This window comes from Lepidochelys olivacea (genome assembly GCF_965140295.1).
Source record: "Lepidochelys olivacea isolate rLepOli2 genome assembly, chromosome: 6".
Lineage (NCBI taxonomy): Eukaryota > Metazoa > Chordata > Testudines > Cheloniidae > Lepidochelys > Lepidochelys olivacea.
In genome coordinates this window covers 11,281,943-11,305,207 of record NC_140416.1, presented here as the reverse complement: position 1 = coordinate 11,305,207, position 23,265 = coordinate 11,281,943, and the positions used below count along the sequence as shown (strand labels likewise).

Below are 23,265 nucleotides of genomic sequence, written 5' to 3'. Positions count from 1 at the left end.
GACAGGACTAAGGCATTGATGGGCTATGGAGCCCACCAGTGGAGGAGAAGAGGGAAGAGATGTCCTTGGGTAGAGTGTAAGTTCATCATGACATAGGATTTAGCGGGAGAGAAAAGGAGATCCTGGTTGGCCCCCAAACTGGCGAGTGATTATCTGCACCAGGAGCAGATCATGGGTTCAAATCTCCATGGCTGGGACGTGTGGGGAGGCCTCACTACTTAGCCCTGATACTGCAGCCATCCTATTCCTGGTAGGAGACCATCCACGGACTTGGGCACCAGGTCATGTGCCCATGTGCCAGAAGCAGCTGCTCTGCCTGAAATCACAATGAGAATCCCATGAGATTAGACAACAGCATTTAACTTTCCATTTAGCACTGTCCGCTCCTAACCCTGTGGGGACAAGCAAACACCAGGGGAAGGATGAGGTTTCCACGTGACTAGGAGTAAAGTCGCCTTAGGCCAGCGACAACCCTAACAAAGGGGCCTAGAACTGGGCAGGCCTAACTTTGCCACATTGTGTATGAAATCTTACCAGTTCATACAAGTTTATCTGAGCGGAACTGGTCTTGAAAATCAGCTTATCCCCTGATGCCCCACCGTGAGGTCCTGGCATCTGGTGTTAGTCTTGCAAATGGGCAGCTATTTTCCATTCCCCGCTCCACATTTTTCAACAACAAGGCAAAATAGATCTTAGATTTAGAGAAGAGAGGTTTGCTTTGAGACGTCTGACACCAGAGAGACAATACAAGCACCTCGTAGCACCCTGAAGCAGTAAGGATTAATCCTGCCCTATAGCACCCACTGCTCTTCCAGTCTTGGGGCTCCACGCAGCTCTGCCAATGCCTCTCAATCTTGACCGGTTATTATAGCCCTGGGGTATGAAACACACACAGAGTGCTGCCAAAGCGCCTCTCTTAGGGTTACCATATCTGAACATTCAAAAAAGAGGAGACTCCACACGGGGGAGGAGGTATTTGCTCTTGTCCCTTGCCCCTAGCCCAGCCCCAACTCCTCCCTTTCCCCACCCCTTCTCTGCCCCCATTCCAACCCCTTCCCCAAAGTCCCCTCCCCAACTCCGCCCCCTCCCTGCCCCATTGGACCCCTTCCCCAAATCTCTGCCCCGGCCCCGCCTCCTCCCCTGAGCGCGCCGCTTTCCCCCTCCTCCCCCCTCCTTCCCAGCCGGGCGAATCAGCTGTTTCACAGTGCAAGCACTGGGAGCTGGGGGAAAAAGCAGGCACTCTCCTGAGTGATCAACATTCACTTTCTTTTTCGAATGATCAACTCTTCTTTGGGGAAAAATAATAATGGCAAAGTCCCGGACGTTTTTAGATATTTAAAAATTCCTCCCGGATGTCAATTTAAGAACCAAAAAGCTGGACATGTCCGGGAAAATACGGACATATGGAAACCCTAGCCTCACTCCTGTGCCACAGGCCAGCCTGCTGTTCCAGCCCTCAGGCCTGACACATACACAGCTCTTCTGATGTCCCTCAATCCTGATCTGCAGTTCCCTGTGCTTTCTATAATTTAGCCTATTCTACAGAAAGTTGGCTGATATAACCAATTGTGTCATTCCCATTGCAGAATTCCTTGCAGCCTGCAATAATTTGTGACTGGTTTGAGGATGAAGAGCTGAACTTGTAAATTTGAGGCGGTGGATGGCAGAGCGGCGAGCAGGCGGCTGGTGAGGGTGGCCACCGGAGTGTGAACAGGTGGCCAGAGGAGTGGCAAGCAGGCAGCCGGTGAGGGTGGCTGGTGTGTGGAGCAAGTGCCCAGGCAGCATAGCAAGGAAGGCGGCTTTTACTCCCCCCACCACAATGCGGGGAGTAAAAGATGCACGCAGATGCACCTGATAGGGAAAAAAACCCAGAAAACGACCCTATAATCATGTAAAGCTACGCTGCTGTCTTTTTTCTATGCTTATCTGTCCTTTCTACTTTGTTTATGGATAGAAAGAATGTGAACTGTGTGTAACCTGCACTCCCTGCTTTTGGGGAGAGAATTCCTTATACAGATAAGCCTCCATGCTCGTACCTACCCCAGAACTTCAAACAGACTGGGTTAACCGGTTCGAACTGGAAGAGATATCACAATGTATGTTGAACCAAGCTATAAAAGCTCATCCCTATTCTTTGTTTGGGGCTTCACCATTTTCCTCTGAAAAGGAATTGGTGAGCCCTTCAGCTGTCGTATTTGCTAGCAATAAAGTGCCTCACTTTATCAAAGAGCCAAGACTCTGTGTTTTGTTTGGCTAATACAGAAGTCCAGGGAAGGCTACCCTCCTAACCCTAGATGGGAGGGGAACCCTTTTTCCCTAACAATTTGGGGGCTCGTCCGGGATCGCCTCTTCTCCGGACCGGTGGACGGTCGGGACTCTGAATCCTTCTTGCCGGCACCCGGGTTGCTTTAACCCTGAAGGCTTCCCGTCTCGCTTCCACCCGCCGCTTCGGCGAAATAAGGCATCCCGAAGGCACTAGGGTCCGGACCTATTGGTGAACACCGGCCGGTGGGAACTTGGTGAGTTCTGAATTTTTCCTTTGTGATTGTCTAGACAACAGCCGGGGGTCCCGTCTTTGGGAAAAGATGCGGGGGGGGTCCAGTAGAACTGTTGATCCTTCTACGCCTCTGGGCTATATGTTAAAACATTATGATAGGGATATCAAGGCCTTACAATCGGATGGCAACAAAGCTTTGTATAAGTTTATATTTTTGTGTCAAGGTCCCTGGGTGGGAATGATGCAAGACGACCCGGAACCAGGAAATCGCTGGCCGGGGGAAGGAACATTTGAGTTACATAACATTGTTCAATTACGAAAAGTATTGTATGATTTACAACCGCGGCAACTTAAGTATTCTGATGTATGGATAAGGGAGGCCGAACGGCGCAAAAGTGCCAGTGTAACTACTAGTTTACGTGCTGAGGTAGAAAAACTTAAAGCCATGCGGCCCCCACCATACAATCCAGAATCTAGTCATGCTGACCAGAAGCTAAAAACGTCAAAGTCTATTTATCCCCAACTCCCATTGAAAGAAGCGGGGGATCCTATACCATTGGAAGAATGTAGCTGGCTATGGGGTGGGGTACCGCAGCCTGACCCTGATGCACCCACGCCCCCAACCGGGGAAAGGAGCGGTCCCACTCTCCCACTAGCTACCGATACCCCCACAATTAACGCAGAGCGGGGGGGCGATCCGGAGGCTGGCACCTCTACCAGGGGGTTGACACGTCCTGATCCGCGACACCCCAGTGATGCAACCCCTGCAAAGACCCAGTCTCACGGTTCTCTAGGCACCCCTAAGGCAAAAGTTCTTGGAGCTGCAATAGCTAGTGCAGTCCAAATGCCTATGCGACAACTGCCGAGCGGTAGGGGGGGACACAGATGGTGTATGTCCCTTTTACCAGCACGGATCTAATGAATTGGTCATCTACTTTTCCCTCATTTCGACAGTGTCCGGAAGAATTTATTAAAAAGTTAAAGGGTATTTTCACAATGTATAATTGTAATTATGACGATGTGGAAATGATTTTAAATCAAGTGCTAAGCGAGGGTGAGAAGGAAACGGTGTATAAGAAAGCTAGAGAGACGGTGCAAGGCAGGGCGGCTTATCCGCAAGAGAAACCTGAAATGGATTGGGATGTTCCAGAGACCGTTCAAGAGTGGGATAAAATGAGAAAGCGAATCTTAGAAGCATTAGAGGATATGTCTAAGCCTGTGTATGATTGGGGAAAGGTAGATGCATGTGTTCAAAAGCACGATGAGCACCCAGGGGAATTCTTCCACCGCCTTTGTAAGGTTTTGAAAAACCACGGCGGCTTAGATCCAACCTCCCCTGTAGCGAAAACACAAGTGATCGGCCAGTATGTAAAAAACTTATTACCATTCGCTCGGAAGTATGTGTGTAGTCAACCAGCTTATGAAAACAAAATGCTGGAGGAGGTGGTGGGGTTAGCAGCCCATGCCTGGAGGAATAGGAAGGAATTAGACACTAGGAGGTCCGAAAAGCTCCTTAATCTGCAGTTGCAAGGTTTCCAAGACAGCTCTCGGGGACGGGATGCAAGCCGCAGGAGGGGAGGCTTTCGGGGACGAGGCGGAAGAGGAGGCAGCTCTACCCAGGGATGGGGACCACAAGGTCAGAACTTCCAGCCACGGCCCGGGAGGGCAGGGCCAGATGAGTGCCGGCGGTGCCGACAAAAAGGACACTGGGCTGCCCAGTGCCCAAATTACCCCCTCCAGCCAGCTGACCCTCTTATGCAAGCCTACCAGAGGGTACAGGAAAGGGGGGGAGAAAAAGGAAGTACTGATTGAAAGCTAGCCGCCCACAATGCTTCGTCCCCCTCGCCAGGAACCCCCTCCGCTTCTTGGACAGTGCAGTTGGATGCAAACCACCCGGAGCTTCCAGTTGTGGTGGGAGGAAAAACTTATTCAATGTTAATCGACACCAGGGCAGATAGAAGTACTCTACAGGACCCCACCCTTCCTACCACTTCTGCAACCGTAAAAGCTATAGGCGTTGGTGGCACTGTGTGCGCCCTTCCTCTAACTGCGGAGCAAACGGTCCAGCTTGGCCCGTTATCAGAGGATCATAGCTTTTTAATTGCAACTTCCTGTCCTGCAAATTTATTAGGTAGAGATCTGTTATGTAAACTACGAGCAACTATAACTTGCAGCCCGGAGGGGCTATATCTCTCAGTCCCTACTTCGGTCCCTGAAGCTACGGTAATGGCATTGTTAGCCACTACACCCACCGCCCCCTTTGTCCCTGCTGAGTTATCTGATATTCCTGAAGCATTGTGGGCCTCGGCGTCCACTGAAACTGGACTTTTAAAGTCAGCAGAACCGGTGTATATCAATTACCGTACAGATATCCCTCTGCCCCGAAAAATGCAATATTCATTGCCTAAAGAGGCCATAGAGAGCATTCGGCCAGTCCTACAACAGCTTTTAACTCAAGGAATCATTAAGGAGGCTACCAGCCCTTGCAATACACCTATTCTTCCTGTTAAGAAACCCAAGCCTGGCCCCGATGGCAAACCGGTTTACCGTTTCGTGCATGACCTCCGACTGATTAATGCTATTGTGATCCCGAGAGCTCCGGTTGTTCCCAATCCAGCAACTATTTTAACTGCTATTCCCCCAGGGGCTACTTATTTTACTGTGATTGATCTGTCTTCAGCATTTTTCAGCATTCCTGTGCACCCAGACTCACAGTTCCTATTTGCCTTTACCTTTGACGGATGTCAATACGTATGGACCCGCCTCCCTCAGGGCTACAGGGAGAGCCCTACCATCTTCAGCCAGTATTTAAAGCGAGATCTGGACTCTATTTCGTTGACTATGGGTTCTACTTTGATTCAATACGTTGATGATCTGTTATTGTGCTCTACAGCCAAGGCTGCCTGTGTACAGGACACTCGAATCCTTCTTTTTGCATTGGCCGAAAAAGGTCACAAGGTGGCACTCTCCAAGCTACAGTTTGCCCAACCCGAGGTGGAATATTTGGGGCATCGTATTTCATATGCTTCTACTGCACTTACTCAGGACAGGATTGAAAGCGTTCTGAGTATGCCAAGGCCTACCACTAAAAAGCAACTCCGCCAGTTACTGGGAGCAAGTGGCTATTGTAGAGCCTGGATTCTGGCTTATGCGGAGTTAGTGCACCCCCTCACCGATTTGCTGCTGGATTCCATTCCCGAACCCTTACCATGGACGACTCTACACAACAACGCCCTTACCGCCCTCAAACAAGCATTAACTTCTGCACCAGCCCTGGGCAGACCGGATTACGCAAAGCCTTTCACCTTATTTTGCCATGAACAATCTGGCACGGCGTCTGGTGTGCTAACTCAGCCCTTTGGGCCTGGCCAGCGACCAGTGGCTTATTTTTCGGTCCTTCTTGACCCAGTGGCTCAGGGTCTTCCGCCCTGTCTCCGCGCTGTTGCGGCTGCCGCTGTGTTGGTCAAGAAAGCTTCGGGGCTTACCTTGGGCCACCCTCTTCTAGTTCAAGTGCCTCATGCCGTTGCAGCACTTCTTAATCGTGGATCCACGCAGCACCTCACAGCAGCCAGACTGACCAGGTACGAATTGGCCTTGCTCGCCAATCAGGCTGTTACCCTACGCCGCTGCGAAGTCCTGAATCCTGCAACCCTTTTGCCTTTGCCTGAGGATGGGGAACCTCATAATTGCCTCCATGTGGTGGATTTGATCTCCACGCCTCGTCCTGACCTCTCTGATATTCCATTGCAGAATCCTGACCTCCAATTATTTTGTGATGGTTCCGCCTGTCGGGACGAGTTTGGGGCCTTACGAGTTGGCTATGCAATTGTTACCCTGATGGCAACGCTTGAAGCGCATGCCTTACCTACACAAAAGTCAGCGCAAGCAGCAGAACTCGTGGCGCTTGTTAGGGCCTGTCAATTAGCTGAAAACAAAACTGTGGCCATCTATACTGACTCCAAATATGCGTTTTCGGTATGCCACTCTACTGGACAACTTTGGAAGCATCGTGGGTTCCTTACCTCCAGTGGCTCTCAGATCTCCCATGTTGCCTTGATTTCTGCCTTGTTAGAGGCTATTCAACTTCCTGCAGCTGTTTCGGTTACACACTGTAAGGGCCACTCCCGCGCCTCGGACAAGGTTTCCAAGGGAAATGCTGCAGCCGATTCGGCGGCCCGTCATGCTGCCCTCTGTGGGGCTCCAGCCCCTTTTCCTTTTTTGGCACCCCTGCTACTGCAACCAGTGACGCCAGCCGTTTTGCTCTCTGCCCAGCAGACGACGCCCCCGGCCGAAGTTAGCCGTTGGAAATCCATTGGATGCCACCTAAATGAGGACAACCTCTACGTCAGCCCGGACGGTCGTCCGGTTCTCCCAAGACAACTCCTCCCTCAGGTTTCCCAGGCACTCCACCTGGCCTCGCACCTGGGAAAGGGGGGATTAGTGGCTCAAATGGAGAAGTTGTTTTTTGCTCCGGGGGTCCATGCAGCTGCGAAGACCGTCACTGCACAGTGTGAATTGTGTCAACGGTACAATCACCAAGGAGCAGTCAAACCACAAGCTATGGGACATTGCAAACTGCCTGAGTACCCATTTGCTGTGGTCCAGATGGACTTCATGGACTTACCACCAGTGACAGGACTAAAACACTTGCTTGTCCTGGTTGATCTTTTTTCAGGGTGGGTTGAGGCTTTCCCCACTCGAAGGGCAGATGCAGTATCCATAGCGAAGTGTCTCCTCAAGGAGATAGTGCCCCGCTTTGGGATAATGACTCGTTTGGAAAGTGACCAAGGCCCCCATTTCACTTCCCAAATTATTCAACACTTAGCAAAGGCCCTCGGCATAAAACAAGCCTTGCATACCCCCTATCATCCACAAAGTTCAGGAAAAGTAGAAAGGGTGAATGGGCTGATAAAAACCCAATTGGCAAAGCTATGCGAGCAGACTGGATTAAAGTGGCCTGAAGTGTTACCCATAGTGTTAACCAATCTTCGTAATACACCCCATAGGAAGCATTCGTTGACACCGTTCGAAATTCTATTTGGCCGACCCTTGCCGATTCCTCTAACCAGTGTAGACGGGTTTGCCCCAGCAAAAACTTCATTAATGGCTGGGCAAGATAAGTTGGCGGGTTATTGTCGCATGTTGCAAGATGCCTTGAGTGATGCATGGGCCAGAGTAAAAGATGCCCAACCTTTACCGCTTGATACTTGTGCGCACTCTCTTTTTCCAAGAGACTTTGTCTGTGTTAAAATCCATCGAAGGAAGCATTGCCTGGAACCAAGGTGGTCGGCCCCGGCCCAAGTCCTTCTGACTACTCCAACTGCAGTGAAGGTCGAGGGCATCGATAGATGGGTGCACTGCAGCCACTGTAAAAAGGTTCCTGCTCCAACATCCCCAACGACTCCCATCACGACCGCCGCTTCTACATGAACTGGGTACCGGTCAATCAGCGGAATCAGAAGCAGTTACAGAACTCTGGAGTATTAGTATACTGTTACAAATATTGTATTAATCTTATTTTTTTTTAGAGTTGTTAGTAGCTGGTAGTGTTTATAATGTATGTATGGCTATGGGCGTTAACCTGGACCTCTGCCCTGGGGGGTTGGGATAAAAATACGTTTCTACAATTAGCCCAAAATTTAACCAACGCATGGAATGTTAGTGACTGTTGGGTGTGTTCCCACTTCTCTTCCCATTCACTGCAAGGGTTCCCCATTTTGCCGGTTCCAGCGCTCCTCAATTCTTGGCAAAATGGTTTGGCGTGGTACGGCCAAAAGGGAAAAAGGGGAAGGGGACCCATAGATTTTAGGACCTGGATCCCGAACCATCGCCCAGACTTGCTCGTTAAGGCCCCCTTGTGCGTAGAAAAAAGGTCGCTACGCACCCGAGGCAAAACTACTCTGGGAAAATACCCGAAAACCCACTGTGAGAAAATTCTAATTTTGGGAAACAATGCAAGTACTACTCTTTTGCTGTATCCCAATGGTACTGAGGTAGCCAACTATGCCCGTGCTGGAGGCTATGTGGGGTACATTCTCAGAGAAAATGCGACTCAATTTGCCGGCCTTACATTATGGAAATGGGGGGGAATAGGACCCAATCCTGATGATGCTGCATCCCTGGTGGGACGATTGCAGGAAGTATCTCAGAACTCAGGGGGCAATAAAGGCAACTATAGCATAGTATTAGGAGATCATCACTTATGGTGGGTATGTGGCACTTGGGCAGGAAAGATCTTGCCCCCAAAGTGGTTGGGAAGATGCACGGTGGCCTTTGCCTGGCCAGGAGGGATGCATCGTAGAGACTTAATAGAAATCAGAGACACAACCCGACGAACCCATCGAGATACCAGTTATAATCCTATTGTCGAGGAAGGCAGTACAGGCATGCGCGCCTTCCGTATTCTTTTTCCGTGGGTGGGGGTGGGCCAACTTGAATACGCGCTAAAAAATATGTCAGCCGAAATGGAAATATTTACTAACGCCACTCGAGATGCAATCCAAGCTTTGCAAGAAGAAATAAGCTCACTAGCTCACTACAGTATGCAAAACAGGTTGGCCCTGGATCAGCTTTTAAGTGCACAGGGAGGGGTGTGCACATTTCTCAATGCCACATGCTGCCTTTATGTAAATCAAAGCGGACGCATAGTCACAGATACTAACATAATTGCAAACGTGTCAGCCTTCTTTCATAAGCAGGCCTCTATTTCTCCCAGTGTGGGCTTTGACTTGTGGGGCTGGCTCACCAGCTGGTTGCCTAACTTTGGATGGCTAAAAGCCTTGTTTGTGTATGGAGTGGGATTCCTTATGATTGTGGGTCTGCTGTTCTGCTGTGCGTCCAGTTGTTGTGCCCTCTTCCACCGGGTATGTACCAAAACCATGAGCCCAGCAAAGATACTATATGTAAAGAAGGGTGGTGTTAACCAAGATGAGAAACATATGAACATGTTAAACAATGAATAATGAGACATGTAAGATAATTATCTTCAGGCTCAAAGGGGGGAACTGATAGGGAAAAAAACCCAGAAAACGACCCTATAATCATGTAAAGCTACGCTGCTGTCTTTTTTCTATGCTTATCTGTCCTTTCTACTTTGTTTATGGATAGAAAGAATGTGAACTGTGTGTAACCTGCACTCCCTGCTTTTGGGGAGAGAATTCCTTATACAGATAAGCCTCCATGCTCGTACCTACCCCAGAACTTCAAACAGACTGGGTTAACCGGTTCGAACTGGAAGAGATATCACAATGTATGTTGAACCAAGCTATAAAAGCTCATCCCTGTTCTTTGTTCGGGGCTTCACCATTTTCCTCTGAAAAGGAATTGGTGAGCCCTTCAGCTGTCGTATTTGCTAGCAATAAAGTGCCTCACTTTATCAAAGAGCCAAGACTCTGTGTTTTGTTTGGCTAATACAGAAGTCCAGGGAAGGCTACCCTCCTAACCCTAGACGGGAGGGGAACCCTTTTTCCCTAACACACCTATGCATGCTGGGTCTTCACTGACCAAGGACAACAACTGTGAGTGGAGTATGAAGGGGGGCTCATTACAGGAATGTTGGTGTTGGATTGAAGAACCTGAAGCAAAAGACACTGCCCAGCGTATTCCAGGGTGAGTGTTCTGTTCATGCTTTTATGTTTATGAATCCTGCTTGTGCTGTTTTCCCAAATCAAAGCTATGTTTCTTTTATTAAAAAATCTCTCTACACTCAGACTCTGTCCTTGCGGGAGGGGAAGTATTGCCTCTTAGAGGCATCCGGGGGTGGCGTGTTATTTTCCCAGGTTACTGCATGGGGGCTGGAGCTGGTTCTGTGTTCTGTTGTTGAAAAGGAGCCTCTAGATATTGAATCCGGCCCTTCTTGCTGCCCACTCCAACTAGCAGAAGGGTAACATTCTGACACTGTGGGCATGGTAGAGAATCCAAAACACCTCAATAAGAGACCTGATGCAGAAAGGCTTCAAAGTCAGATTTCAGCAAAAAGAGCAGATGGCTTGTGTTGGTGGAAAATGGTGTTAAAATAATAAAGCGGCTACTGAAAAGGGCTTTGGAGTCACACTGTCCCATGCTTAGCACAGTTCAGCTACGGGATGGTACCAATGAAACGTGGTGTCACCTGCAGACATGTAGTTTAACAGAATAATGAGACCTAGAATGCCTGTGATGATAGATGCTGCTGTCCCAGGAACTGGGGATTTGCGGAAGAATAAAAAGAGAAAGAGAAAGCTAAATAGAAAAAGTCAGATGATTTGGGATCCCGGGGGCTTCCACTCTGTGGAGAACATAATGCACCCCACATCTCTGATGGAAATCAATGGTTACTAACAGTGGTGGTGTCATAGAATCAGGCAATCACAGGACTGGAAGGGACCTCGAGAGGTCATCTAGTCCAGTCCCCTGCACTCATGGCAGGACTAAGTATTATCTGGTCATGTAACTTAAGACTGCCCTGCAGTTCTAGAAGGCTGTCACCCTGATGGACTCATACTGATGAGGGATAGGTGACACCTCTCCAACTTTCAGAATAGAGGGAGGAGGGTCACTGGATCAGATGTTTGGCTCAAGACGGTCTCAGTCAGGTAACAGGTCAAGACAACAAAGCCCCAAAACATGCCATCTCTGGAACAAAGTGGACTCACTGCCTTCTGACAACAGTCTGGCAGGGAGACCAGCACAGGTCACCTGAGAGATTAACTGAACGTTATTAGGAAGGTTCATTAGTAGTTCAGTTGTTAGTGTTTGGAGGACCGAGATATATAAATGTTGTTTTGTTAAATGTTGTTGTTATTACGTTGTGGATGGACATTGGGAATTGTACATTTCAGAGCATTCAGCTTCCCAGACACAGGAAGTCCGGGAGAAGAGCGCTGCAGAAGCCCACGCCCTGTGAAGCAGAGACAGGTGGAACTCAGTGACTGAGTGAAGAGGGGCTCTTTCAAGCCCCTTGGGCCAGAGTGTTTCCTGAAGACCACACAGCCCTCCATGCAGACCAGGAGAAGGAACAAACAGAGGCAGAGGCTCTAGAAGCTCTCAGAGCTACCAGGGCACCAAACCAGAGCCAGCCAGGAGCGTGGCAATTCTTGTATTCCTAAAACTTGTTCCACACTGGAGCTTTGTCAGGTTTAAATTCTTGTAATGGAGACATTTTCTGCTGTTTCTGTAGGTGAGCTCATGCATATTCATCAAATATTTAGATCAGGGCATTGAATCACTGGAATAGAATCTCCATGATTTCTAGACCTTCAGCCTTAACAGGGCCACCAGCGGGAGGCGATATGGTACACACAGCTTCACCCAGACAGGGAGATGAAGGGAAGGGGCATCAGGGATAGAACTCTCACAGTGAATTCAGCACTGGGGAAAGGTCCCAGACAGAAAACTCTGGTACCGCCAGGTCCCTCAATCCGCTTCAGCCCTTACAGGAAGGATGACCTCGAAAGGTGGGGGAAGTGAAGGGGGATTGGTTTCTATGACCCATTTGATCTCTGGCTTATCTACTGAGATAAAGAGGCCCAATTAGTGCCCCTTATGATTAATTTGTCTGAAAATGTGGGCACCTGTCCCACCAGGGTCTGGGACTGAGACCCACCCCCTCTCCCCACTTATCAGACATAGGGACACCAAACATCCACCCCTTGATTTGGGCTCAGAGTAGACCTAGAGGCCTAGAAGTGGAAGGCTCTGTATGCTAATCCTAATGCTCCTGAGCCAGCTGGTTTCCCAGCTTGTGGCCAGATTGGACTGAGGCACAATGAGAAGCAAACAGCTCCCTCTTCTGTTCCTGAACTTGTCAGATGGCCAGTCACCTTGGTTGTGATGCTTCTTAAAAGGATCTTTATTTCAAGCCAGAAATTCCACCACACGGGTTTGCGGAGGGTTTATGATTATTAGGCCCTGATTAGTGGGTTGGGGAACGTGGTTGATGATGTGTTTGCTTGTCAGGAGCTTGGCAGTGCTAAATGGCAAGTAAACATTGTTGTCAATTCTGATAGGATTCTTATGGTTATTTCAGGTAGAGCAGCTGCTCCTGGAGTATGGCATAGATCCAACTCCCGTGGATATTCTCCTGCCAGGAACAGGATGACTGCAGTTCAGGGTTAAGAAGTGAGGCCACCCCACCCATTCAGGCCGTTTGGACTTGAACCTATCATCTGTTCCAGGGCCAGGGAATCAGACTCCAGGTTGGGGGCCATCCAGGATCTCCTCTTTTTCTCTCCCCCTCAGGTCTAAGTCATGGTGACCTTACCCTCTGTGACATCTGCTTCCTTCTTGCCCTTCAACAGTGGCCTCCATAGCCCACCAATACCTTAGACCTGGCATTCCAAAGCACAACTTACAATTTGCCCTCAGACACATTGAAGGTAGTCATGTCACACTCACCCACCATCCCTCTACCCACTCACTCCCAAACAAGTAATCACACCCCATCCTTCCCTACCCTCAACTGTCCCTCTAGGAGATGGATGGAAATCACCAACATATTTCACCCAAGCACTGTCAGGCAACAAACACTTTTGCTATTGAACTGGGTGAGCGAGAACCTAGAGGTGAAAGGCTCCATATCGAATTCCTGAGTCAGACAGTCGCTCAGACTGTGGCATGCCCTACATCCTATTTCCCAGTCCACTGACTTTAGCTCTTTGTGCTGACCTGGGCTCAGATTCAGACCAAACTACCTAGAGGCGTAAAGCTCCATATCCCAGTTCTCATCAAGAAACCAGTTACTCATCACATGGCTGTACTGTAGCTGGTGCCCAAAGTGTGGAAGGCTCCAGTCCCATTGAGGTACCCACTCTCACAACATGGGGCCAGACTGGAATGAAGAACCAAGCAGTGAATGTCTCCGTATCCTATTCAATTCTTCTGTGCCTTCTGTCCCATTCTTTAAAACAACCCACAGGCATTGCTTTTCAAAGCTTAGATGTTCCTGAACTCTCACACCTTCCCTCTAGATGATGCCCCATTTTCGGGTCACAGCCAAGTGAAGGTGGAAATTTATGGACTTTGAGTGTTCTCCAAAATTTCGTTTAAGGACATTTTGGAAGATCTTATCGGGAAGGTTTACATTTCTTATCAGGGTTATTAATTCGCTAAGAAAAGGTCTGGGCTGTGTGTTTATAAGAAGCAGCACCCAGGCGTTTCTCTACATTCACCACTCATCACCACTGGCTTGCGTGTCAGAAAACATCATGAAGTGGCTTCTGCTCCTGAGTTTGGTGGCGCTCTCTCAGTGCCGGGTGAGTATTGTGGGAACACACCACTTAGGGCTGCTGAACTCAGCTTTCTACATAGCAATTTGTGATTATCAAGTGGAATGTCTGCACTTCTCTCATTCTCTTCTGTACTCTCCATTCATGTATAGGCAGCAGCTGGGAACTACCCCTTAGCTTTGTGTTGTAGCGGAGGAATGAGGAAGGCAGGTCTTGTGGTTAAGGCACTGGAGTGGCATTTGAGAGATCTGGGTTAATTCCTGGCTCTAATACAGACCCCCTCTGTGACCATGGGCAAGTGACAGAGTCTCTCTCTGGGGATCAGTTCTCTGTGATAATATTAGTGTTTATTATTTGTATTATCACAGCATATAGGACCCACAAGTCATGGATCAGAACTCCATTGTGCTAGGCACTGGAAGACTGTCCCTTCCCTAAGTAGATAACAACCTTAGAATTAGAGAAGAGATGACAGATGGATACAGACAGACCGATGGGGAAGTACAAGTACATGAGGGACAGTGGTCTCTGCATACCAGCAGCCAAACTTTTATTCATGTTGGGTTTCTTTATAGGCATCTTGACAGAGGAGAGGTTTTAAGGAGGGATTTGAAGGAGGACAGTGAGGTAGCTTTGCAGATGCTTATGGGGAGGACCCAGGGCCATCCCTAGCCATTTTGGTGCCCTATGCAGCCCCCCCGCTGCGTCCTGCGGGAAGTGGAGTAACCCGGCCCCAGCCTGCACTCTACTTACTGCTGCCAGTGAGTGCAGGGAGCCCGACCCATCCTGCAGTCCTCAGGGGAAGGGCTGGCTGGAGTGGGACTGGGGCAGAGTAGGGGCAGGGGCCATGTGGAAGAGGCAGGGCAGGGGCTGGAGCAGCACACAGCTGTGTAGGGCACCAGGAAGGTGCCCTACACAGCTGCGTACTTTGCATATGGGTAAGGACGGCCCTGGGAGGACCTCCCAACCGTAGGGGGCAGGTCGGGGGAAGCATGAAGGTGCTTGATTGGAAATTTTCCAAGTGGGCAGTGGAGGCTGGCATCATGGGCCAATGGGAGGCGAGTATCGATAGCTTGATAGCAAATGAGGGATGAGAGGTAGGGTGGGATTGTTTGAGTGTGAAGGGCCTTGAAAGTAAAGACAAGCAGCTTATGCCTGATGAGATGGAGGGATGCAAAGAGAGGACTTTCATGGTGTCAGAGGATGCTCTGCTCACTGCTGGATAGTAACTCTTCCTGGCCTCTCTGGGGATTAGATCTGTGGGGCCTACACCCCTTGCACTCCATCTCTTTGTTGCTTCCTCTTGGTCTGCAGACCCTCTGTCACTCCAGGAACTAGTGCTGCTACCTCCTCGTGACTTGGCCGTCTGTCTGGGTCACCATGTGGCTTCCCCTTCTGGAGTATCACAGTCCCTTCTTATATCCCTTCTTAGGCTCAGGCAGTCTTTCCATTCTCTGCACAGCTGGTGCCACTTCCACAGTAGCTCTTAGGGGAACCTGGACCCATTCTCTACTCTGGGTTCCAGCTCAGGGACCCTCTAATCAGCAGCCAAGATCTTTGCTGCCACTTTCCCTAAGCCTTTCCTACCTATCTGGCTTCCACCCCTCTCTGGGTTGGCCAGCCTCCCAACTTCCTCTTCCCAGGGAGGCTACCTGCCTCTGTAGTCTCAAAATATGCTGCCCTTCTCCCAGGGAGAGACTGCAGCCTATTTCCCTGCAGCCCCCTTTTGCTCTCTGCTCCCCAGCTTTATGGAAGCCTTGCCTGTTCCTGCACAGGTGGGCTTCTTCTAATTAGGACTTTTCTCTCAGCTTTAATTTCCCCCAGCTTGCCGCCTAATAGGTTAATTGGCCCCTCTGGCCTACCTTAACCCCTTCAAGGGGAGTGTTGGGAGGACACGCCATCACACGTGGTCAAAGTGACACACTAAGGAAAATTATCTTTGCAGCAGCATTCTGAACGTGCATGAGTAGGGCAAGACGGCATTTGTCAAAGCCAGGGAAAAGAATGTTGCAGCAACTGAGGCATGAAATGAGGAGAGCTGGGACGAGAGCTATAGTTGTCTGAAGGAAAGGCTGCATCTCAGAGAGCTTATGCAAGAAGATTTGGCAAGATTTAAACATAACCCGGATGTGAGAAGCTAGAGAAAAGTCCATGCTGAAGATGACGTGAGAGGCAGGATGGGGTGGTTGCCGACAGTGATCAAGGAAAGAGATAGTGGGGGAGGGCTTGATGGGAGGAGGAAGATTAGGAACTCTGTTTTAGTCATGCTGAGGTAGAGCTGACAGTGAGACATCCATGAGGAAATGTCAGGGAGACAGGCCTGCTGGAATTTCTTCCGAGACCCCTTCCCACTTGACTCCCCAAGCACTCTGTTTGACTGTGTATTTCCTCACTCAGGTGTCTTCGGTTGGCAAAGTGTAAAGCTATGCTGGGCTGATCTGACTCATCTGCAGGGGGTGGATGCAGGGTGCATCAAGGATCCAGAGTTACACAAATAACCCTGCTTCCTTTACATACATTTACACATCACATTCATTGCATTTACTATGTATTGTATCACACATTTGGGGATTGGCTTGGTTACTTTGTAGGAACCAATCCCTGTACAGCATGCTCTATCCAGGCCATGTGCGACTTACGCATCTTTATGTTCCCATCTTATTTTGTCCATTGTTACCCTGTACTTTGTAAATGATTCCCTTGATGTTCCCTGCCTTATCTTGGCTAGTTCAGCCATTCTCTCTTGGCTTACCACCCACTTACCTGTCCTGGTTAGCACAGACATTCTGTGTTCAGTCGACTGATCTATTAACCTCTCTAATCCTGTCTCCCAAAAAATGAGGCTTCCCCCATGTTCAATTACTCCCATCAAGCCTGGCGTACAAGGCCAAGATTTCAGTTTGGACATGAGGAGACAGGTCTAGCCGAGGGGGGTAGATTTGTGAGTTATCGGTATAGATATAGTAGTGGAATTTATGTTTGTGGATAAGATTGCACAGAGATAAGGGATAGAAGGATAACAGAGAGGGACAAAGGATCCTTCCAGAAAGTTGAAGGGTGGATCCACTGAAGACATCAAAGAGTGATTACAGATATAGGAGGGAGAACCATGAGAGTAGAGAGACATGGAAGCCAAGGGAGAACGTGATTTCAAGCAGAACAGTGTGGTCAACGGAGTCAAGGCAGCTGATAATACTTCCCTTGTCCATCTTGTCTATTTCCGCTGGGTCATCTCTCTGTCATCTCTAGTACACATGTGCTGGAATTTTCCAAGGGTCCTATGGGAATTATGTGCCCAACTCCCATTGACTTTCAGTGCACTGGGACCCCAACTCCTTTACACTCCTTTGATAATCCTAGGTTTACTAAGGGGTCTCAGTGCAATGTAAAAGCTGGATTGCACAGTATTCCCTGACCACAAGGTTTGCCTACTGCTTATTTGTTACTGATCAGTCTCTCTCCCCACCCTTGTTGATTAGGGTCTCCCTGAAGAAGATGAAATCCCTGAGGCAGAACCTTAAGAAACATGGCTTGCTGGAGGATTTCCTGAAGAAACACCCTTACAACCTAACCTCCAAGTAGTTCCCCAGCCTGGCCAACGAGGATGCCAGTGAGCCCCTAACAAACTACATGGATGTGAGTATGGCAGGAGAGCAGGTCTTGTAGCCTCCCTCTCCTCATCAAAGCTTCCCACTCCTCTGCCAACACCTGATCTCTCCTCCTCCCAAAAGTGCCCCAACCCACTCCCTTACCCATATGCTTCCAAACAAGCTCTCATCTTGCTGCTGCCAAGAACCTGTGCTGGGCCACCCAGCCCTGATTGGATGGTGTCAAGGTTCCTTTGCCCCTCTGAACTCTAGGGTACAGATGTGGGGACCTGCATGAAAGACCCCCTAAGCTTACTTTTACCAGTTTAGGTTAAAAACTTCCTCAAGGTACAAACTTTGCCTTGTCCTTGAATTGTATGCTGCCACCACCAAGCGTGTTAAACAAAGAACAGGGAGAGAGCCCACTTGGAGACGTCTTCCCCCAAAATATCCCCCCAAGCCCTACACCCCCTTTCCTGGGGAAGGCTTGTTAAAAATCCTCACCAATTTGTACAGGTGAACACAGACCCAAAACCCTTGGATCTTAAGAACAATGAAAAATCAATCAGGTTCTTAAAAGTAGAATTTTAATTAAAGAAAAGGTAAAAGAATCACCTCTGTAAAATTAGGATGGTAAATACCTTACAGGGTAATCAGATTCAAAACATAAAGAATCCCTCTAGGCACAACTTTAAGTTACAAAAAGACACAAAAACAGGAATATACCTTCCATCCAGCACAGCTTATTTTACCAGCCATTTAACAAAAGGAAATCTTACGCATTTCTAGCTAGATTACTTACTAACTAACAGAAGTTCTGAGACTGCATTCCTGATCTGTTCCTGGCAAGAGCACCACCCAGACAGATGAACCCTTTGTTTCCCTCCCCCCGCATCCCGATTTGAAAGTATCTTGTCTCCTCATTGGTCATTTTGGTCAGGTGCCAGCAAGGTTATCTTAGCCTCTTAACCCTTTAGGGGTGAAAGGGTTTTGCCTCTGGCCAGGAGGGATTTTAAAGCACTGTATACGGAAAGGTGGTTACCCTTCCTTTTATTTTTATGACAGATGGGATTAAGAAGAGCACTGGGAACAGCACTCCCAGGGTCTGCTGGCTCCCCCCTACTCAACGCCCCCTCTCACACACTGTTATTTATGGGGCCTAGGGCTAAATGACTCTGTGCCTCAGATGCCAGTAGGTGCTAGGAGCCATGCTTGGCAAAGTGATGGCAGAGGAACACCAGGTCAGGCTGAGCCTGTAGCGAGGGCACCATAGCCCAGACCCTCAGCTGGTGTAAATCAGCTTGGGTAGCTATAAGGGTTTATACCAGCTGAGGATCTAGCCCTTGGATGGCAATGGTTCCCTCTCTTTACATCGTTCTTTGTCCTGCTTTGGCAGATTGAGTATTATGGAACCATCTCCATTGGCACCCCAGCCCAGGAGTTCTCTGTCCTCTTCGACACCGGCTCTGTACTGCTCCAGGACAGCCTGCAGTAAGTCACCTGTAATGCCTCTTGCCTTGACATTCCAGCTGGGCAGGTTGATTGAAATCATAGAGATTTACATTAGCAAGGAGGAACCTTAATTGAAATAATTGATTTTAATCTTGCTTTGCATTTGTACTTTTTAGTTATTTTTCTAAAGGAAGTTGATTCTCATTGGTTTGTTACCACTATAAACATTTTGAGGCCCCACCCTACTCACACCATCCCCCGCCCTCTGTCGTTCACTCTCCCCAACCCTCTCTCATTTTCACCAGGCTGGGGTAGGGGGATTGGGGTGCAGGCTCTGGGTTGGGGCTGAGGGTTTGGGAGTGTGGGAGGGGGCTCTGGGCTAAGCCTAGGGCAGGGAATTGGGGTGCAGTAGGGGGTGAGGGGTGTGGGCTCTGGGAAGGAGTTTGGGTGCAGGAGGGGGCTCTGGGCTGGGGTAGGGGTGCAGGATTCAGGCTTTGGGAGGGAGTTTCAGTGAGGGAGGGGGCTCAGGGCTGGAGGTCGGGGTGGAGGAGGGGGTATGGGGTGCGGGCTCTGGGAGGGTATTTGGGTGCGGGAGGGGGCTCAGGGCTGGGGCAGGGGTTTGGGGTGTAGGGTGCAGGCTCTGACAAGGAGGCGCTTACTTCGGGTGGCTCCCGGTCGGTGGCGCAGCAGGGCTAAGGCAGACTCTCTGCCTGTCCTGGTCCCACGCTGCTCCTGGAAGAAGCCAGCATGGCCCTGGGGAGGGGGAGGGGGAGAGGGGGCTCTGCCCACTGCCCTTGCCTGCAGGCACCAACCCCGCAGCTCCCATTGACTGCAGTTCCTGGCCAATGGGAGCTGCGGAGTTAGTGCTGGAGTCGGGGGAGCGCACAGAAACCCCCCACCTCTCCACCTGGGGCCTCAGGAACATGCTGGTTGCTTCTGAAAGCAGCACAGGGCCAGGACAGGCAGGGAGGCTGTCTTAGCCCTGCTGTGCTGCCGGACTTTTAGCTGCCTAAAATCTCCCGGATCGGCTTCAGTAGCCTCCAGGAGATAGGGCCTGATTATGGGAGACTCCCGGCGAAACCAGGAAGGTTGGCAATACACATTTATTTACGCAATTATATAGCTTAATATACAATTATTCAGATAAATAATTTGTACGTTTTTCAATTATTTTAGAGAATGGTGAGGGATGCATTTCTTATTCACTATGTAATTACTTTTTGATTTGTGTCAAACTCAATTTGCATGGAAATTGGAATTCACTTTAAAATGCAAAATCCAGCTTTTAAAAAAAATTAGTTAAAACTCCTTTGAATGGGCTGGATACATAAGAAAGAAAAATTTATCAAAACATGTTTTGCATTTAAAAATAACAGATTTATGAAACAAAGGAAGTGTTATCTGTAGTGAGTGAATTGAACTGATTTTTTCTGATCAGCATTTTCTGATTTTAGAACTTGCAGAGCTCATCCTCTCGCACCTAGTTTTTACTCAGAGATTGGAAGAGGAAAACAAGCATTCCCACTTTTCAATTTCCAATTAGTTTCTTAAATTGGAATGAACTAGTCCATGAACTGAACTAGTTAATAAACGGATATAAAGAAAGTATTCTCTTTGCACTTGCAGAAGAGCCTACTGCTGTCAAAAGCTTGTTTAGCACTTGAAGAAACTGTGTTTCCAGATTATGAGAGCACTGAAATTCCACCAATTCCATTGACTTTCTTTAAAGGCAGAAAACATGCACTGCTTAATAGTAACATTTGTATGTAATTTAGATGATTTTAGTGGATTTTAGTAAGTTTAGACCTTAACATATGTTGTCCTAATGTCAAGGTTAATTTTAAATAGGATTTTTAAAATCATCTATTTTTATCCACCTCAGAAGCCAGAGAGCAGTAGGTCTCCCTCCATTATCCCTCCACGTGTTGCATGGTGTCAGAGGGAAAACAGGCCGTAGTCAGACCCGAAGCTAGATCCACAAAGGCACTTAGGTGTGGCAATGCTGAGCGCTGCAATGCTTGACTCTTCGGCACCCTGTCCCCACTAAGGAATTCATAACCTGTTTAGGCATCCAGGCTCTCTATACAACACATGGGGAGAGTTACAAGTGTCCGTCTGTGACCATCTGACTCTTCTGTACTTGCAGCAAACCACAACCAATTCAATCCATCAGACTCCTCCACCTATGAGGCCACTAATGAGAGTCTCTCCATCCAGTATGGCAGTGGCAGCATGACCGGATTCCTGGCGTATGACACCGTCCAGGTAAATCACAAGAAAGGATCAAGATAGGAAGTTATAAGGACAGGACGCATCTGGGAATCTAAAGAGGAATTCCACATGGAGTGAACCGGGAGAGGGGGATAGAGAAGAGTAGAGAAGAGAGGAGATAAAGCCAGAGAAAGAGGTGGGAGACACAAGAGCAAGCCAGAGATCATCTGCATTTTTGTATCATGCTCACTCTATTTTCCCCACTTGCAAGCAGAGTGCAGCTCATATGTTGACTCCTATTGAAGAGGGTAGGGTGTACAGCACCACTGCTCCCTACTGTATGGAACAGAGCTGCTCTGCTGTATACAGTTAGTGTCTTTGTATGGCAGGGAGGCTTTTAGAGCAGGAGGATCTCAGTTTTCTCTCTGCTGTTGGCATGAAGTGTGGAGTGAGTGTGGCATCCAGAATAGGAACAACTGCGAAATCCTAGGTGATCAAAGGGGATTTATAGGATTGTTCATACATATAATACCCATTGACACTATTCTTAATGCTGGGGCCTCATTCTGATCTCATGCTGGTAACTGCCCACTTCAGCTGAACGACTCCACAAAGAATGAAATCAAAGTCAGACCCATTAGCGCCTACGCACGTAACCCAGTCATTCATAGGCTGTTCCCATATGTGGGGGAGAGCAGAGTTCAGCTTCTGAAAACTTCCCACTCATGAAGTTCCCTCTGGTAGGACTTAGCAGCTTCTCCTCAGGTATAGCATGTCTCTGATTGTCCCCATCCCTCCCCCAAGATTGGAGGCATTGTGGACACCAAACAGATCTTTGGCCTGAGTGAAACTCAGCCCGGCACAGCCTTTGAGTACTCCAAATTTGATGGGATCCTGGGTCTGGCCTTCCCAAGCATCGCCTCTTCTAGAGCTACCCCCGTCTTCGACAACATGATGAATGAGGGTTTGGTGAACCAGGACCTCTTCTCTGTCTACCTAAGCTCGTAAGTCAGGGCTGGAAACAGCCCATCTACTGCAGTGAGATTCACGTTCCTATAGTGCCTCTCACACTGAATGACCCCTGCAACGTTTGCATTAGCCCAAAAAGCCCAAAAGCAGCTGTGACGGGTTCGGTCACAGAGTTCCCTTGGGAGTGTCACCTGACATGCTGAAGTTACCTCTGAGCCCGTTTTCCCTGCAAGCTTGGGACTCCAGAACCCTGCCTTGTTGAGCCAGACACTCTAGCCTGTTGCAATATGGACCCAGGTCCGGTCCACGCCCCCAGAGCTGCAGTTTTAACCAAAAACTGCTCAGCAGGTCACCTATCTCCAGCATCCAGACACCCAGTTCCCAATGGGACCCAAACCCAAAATAAATCCGTTTTACTCTGTTTAAAGCTTATACAGGGTAAACTCATAAATTGTCTGCCCTCTATAACACTGATAGAGAGATATGCACAGCTGTTTGCTCCCCCAGGTATTAATCACTTACTCTGGGTTCATTAATAAACAAAAATGATTTTATTAAGTATAAAAAGTAGGATTTAAGTGGTTCCAAGCAATAACAAACAGAACAAAGTAAGTCACTGTCATAACTATAAAGGGAAGGGTTACCACCTTTAAAATTCCTCTTGGCCAGAGGAAAAACCCTTTCACCTGTAAAGGGTTAAGAAGCTAGGATAACCTCGCTGGCACCTGACCAAAATGACCAATGAGGAGACAAGATACTTTCAAAGCTGGAGCAGGGGAGAAACAAAGGGTCTGTCTGTGTGATGCTTTTGCCGGGGACAGAACAGGAATGGAGTCTTAGAATTTAGTAAGTAATCTAGCTAGATATGCGTTAGTTTCTGATTTCTTTAAATGGCTGAGGAAATAAGCTGTGCTGAAAGGAATGGATATTCCTGTCTTTGTGTCTTTTTGTAACTTAAAGTTGTGCCTAGAGAGATTCTTTATGTTTTGAATCTAATTACCCTGTAAGGTATTTGCCATCCTGATTTTACAGAGGTGATTCTTTTTACTTTTTTCTATTAAAATTCTTCTTGTAAGAAACTGAATGCTTCTTTTCATTGTTCTTAAGATCCAAGGGTTTGGGTCTGTGGTCACCTATGCAAATTGGTGAGGATTTTTATCAAACCTTCCCCAGGAAGGGGGATGCAAGGCTTTGGTGAGGATTTGGGGGGAAAGACGTTTCCAAACGGCTCTTTCCCAATAGTAAACCCAGTTAGACGTTTGGTGGTGGCAGCGAAAGTCCGAGGGCAACAGGTAAAATAGTTTGTACCTTGGGGAAGTTTTAACCTAAGCTGGAAAAAGTAAGC

General features: G+C 48.5%; 1 protein-coding gene across 1 annotated transcript; it reads left to right on the top strand.

Annotated features, from left to right (window-relative positions):
* Positions 1-2,165: 2,165 nt before the first annotated feature.
* LOC311522929 (pepsin A-like) lies at positions 2,166-22,931 on the top strand. The gene is made up of 6 exons (XM_084632521.1): positions 2,166-2,519; positions 7,731-10,105; positions 17,181-17,337; positions 18,685-18,779; positions 20,887-21,005; positions 21,756-22,931. The coding sequence occupies exons 4-6, from the start codon at positions 18,695-18,697 to the stop codon at positions 21,957-21,959; spliced, it is 408 nt and encodes a 135-aa protein (XP_084488647.1). The 5' UTR covers positions 2,166-2,519; positions 7,731-10,105; positions 17,181-17,337; positions 18,685-18,694; the 3' UTR covers positions 21,960-22,931.
* Positions 22,932-23,265: the final 334 nt, after the last annotated feature.

Coding starts and splice junctions, on each gene's coding strand:
- LOC311522929 (XM_084632521.1), top strand. CDS start 18,695: ATGGAACCATCTCCATTGGCACCCCAGCCCAGGAGTTCTCTGTCCTCT. Junction 18,780..20,886: donor CTGCTCCAGGACAGCCTGCA/GTAAGTCACCTG, acceptor CTGTACTTGCAG/CAAACCACAACCAATTCAAT. Junction 21,006..21,755: donor TGGCGTATGACACCGTCCAG/GTAAATCACAAG, acceptor CCCTCCCCCAAG/ATTGGAGGCATTGTGGACAC.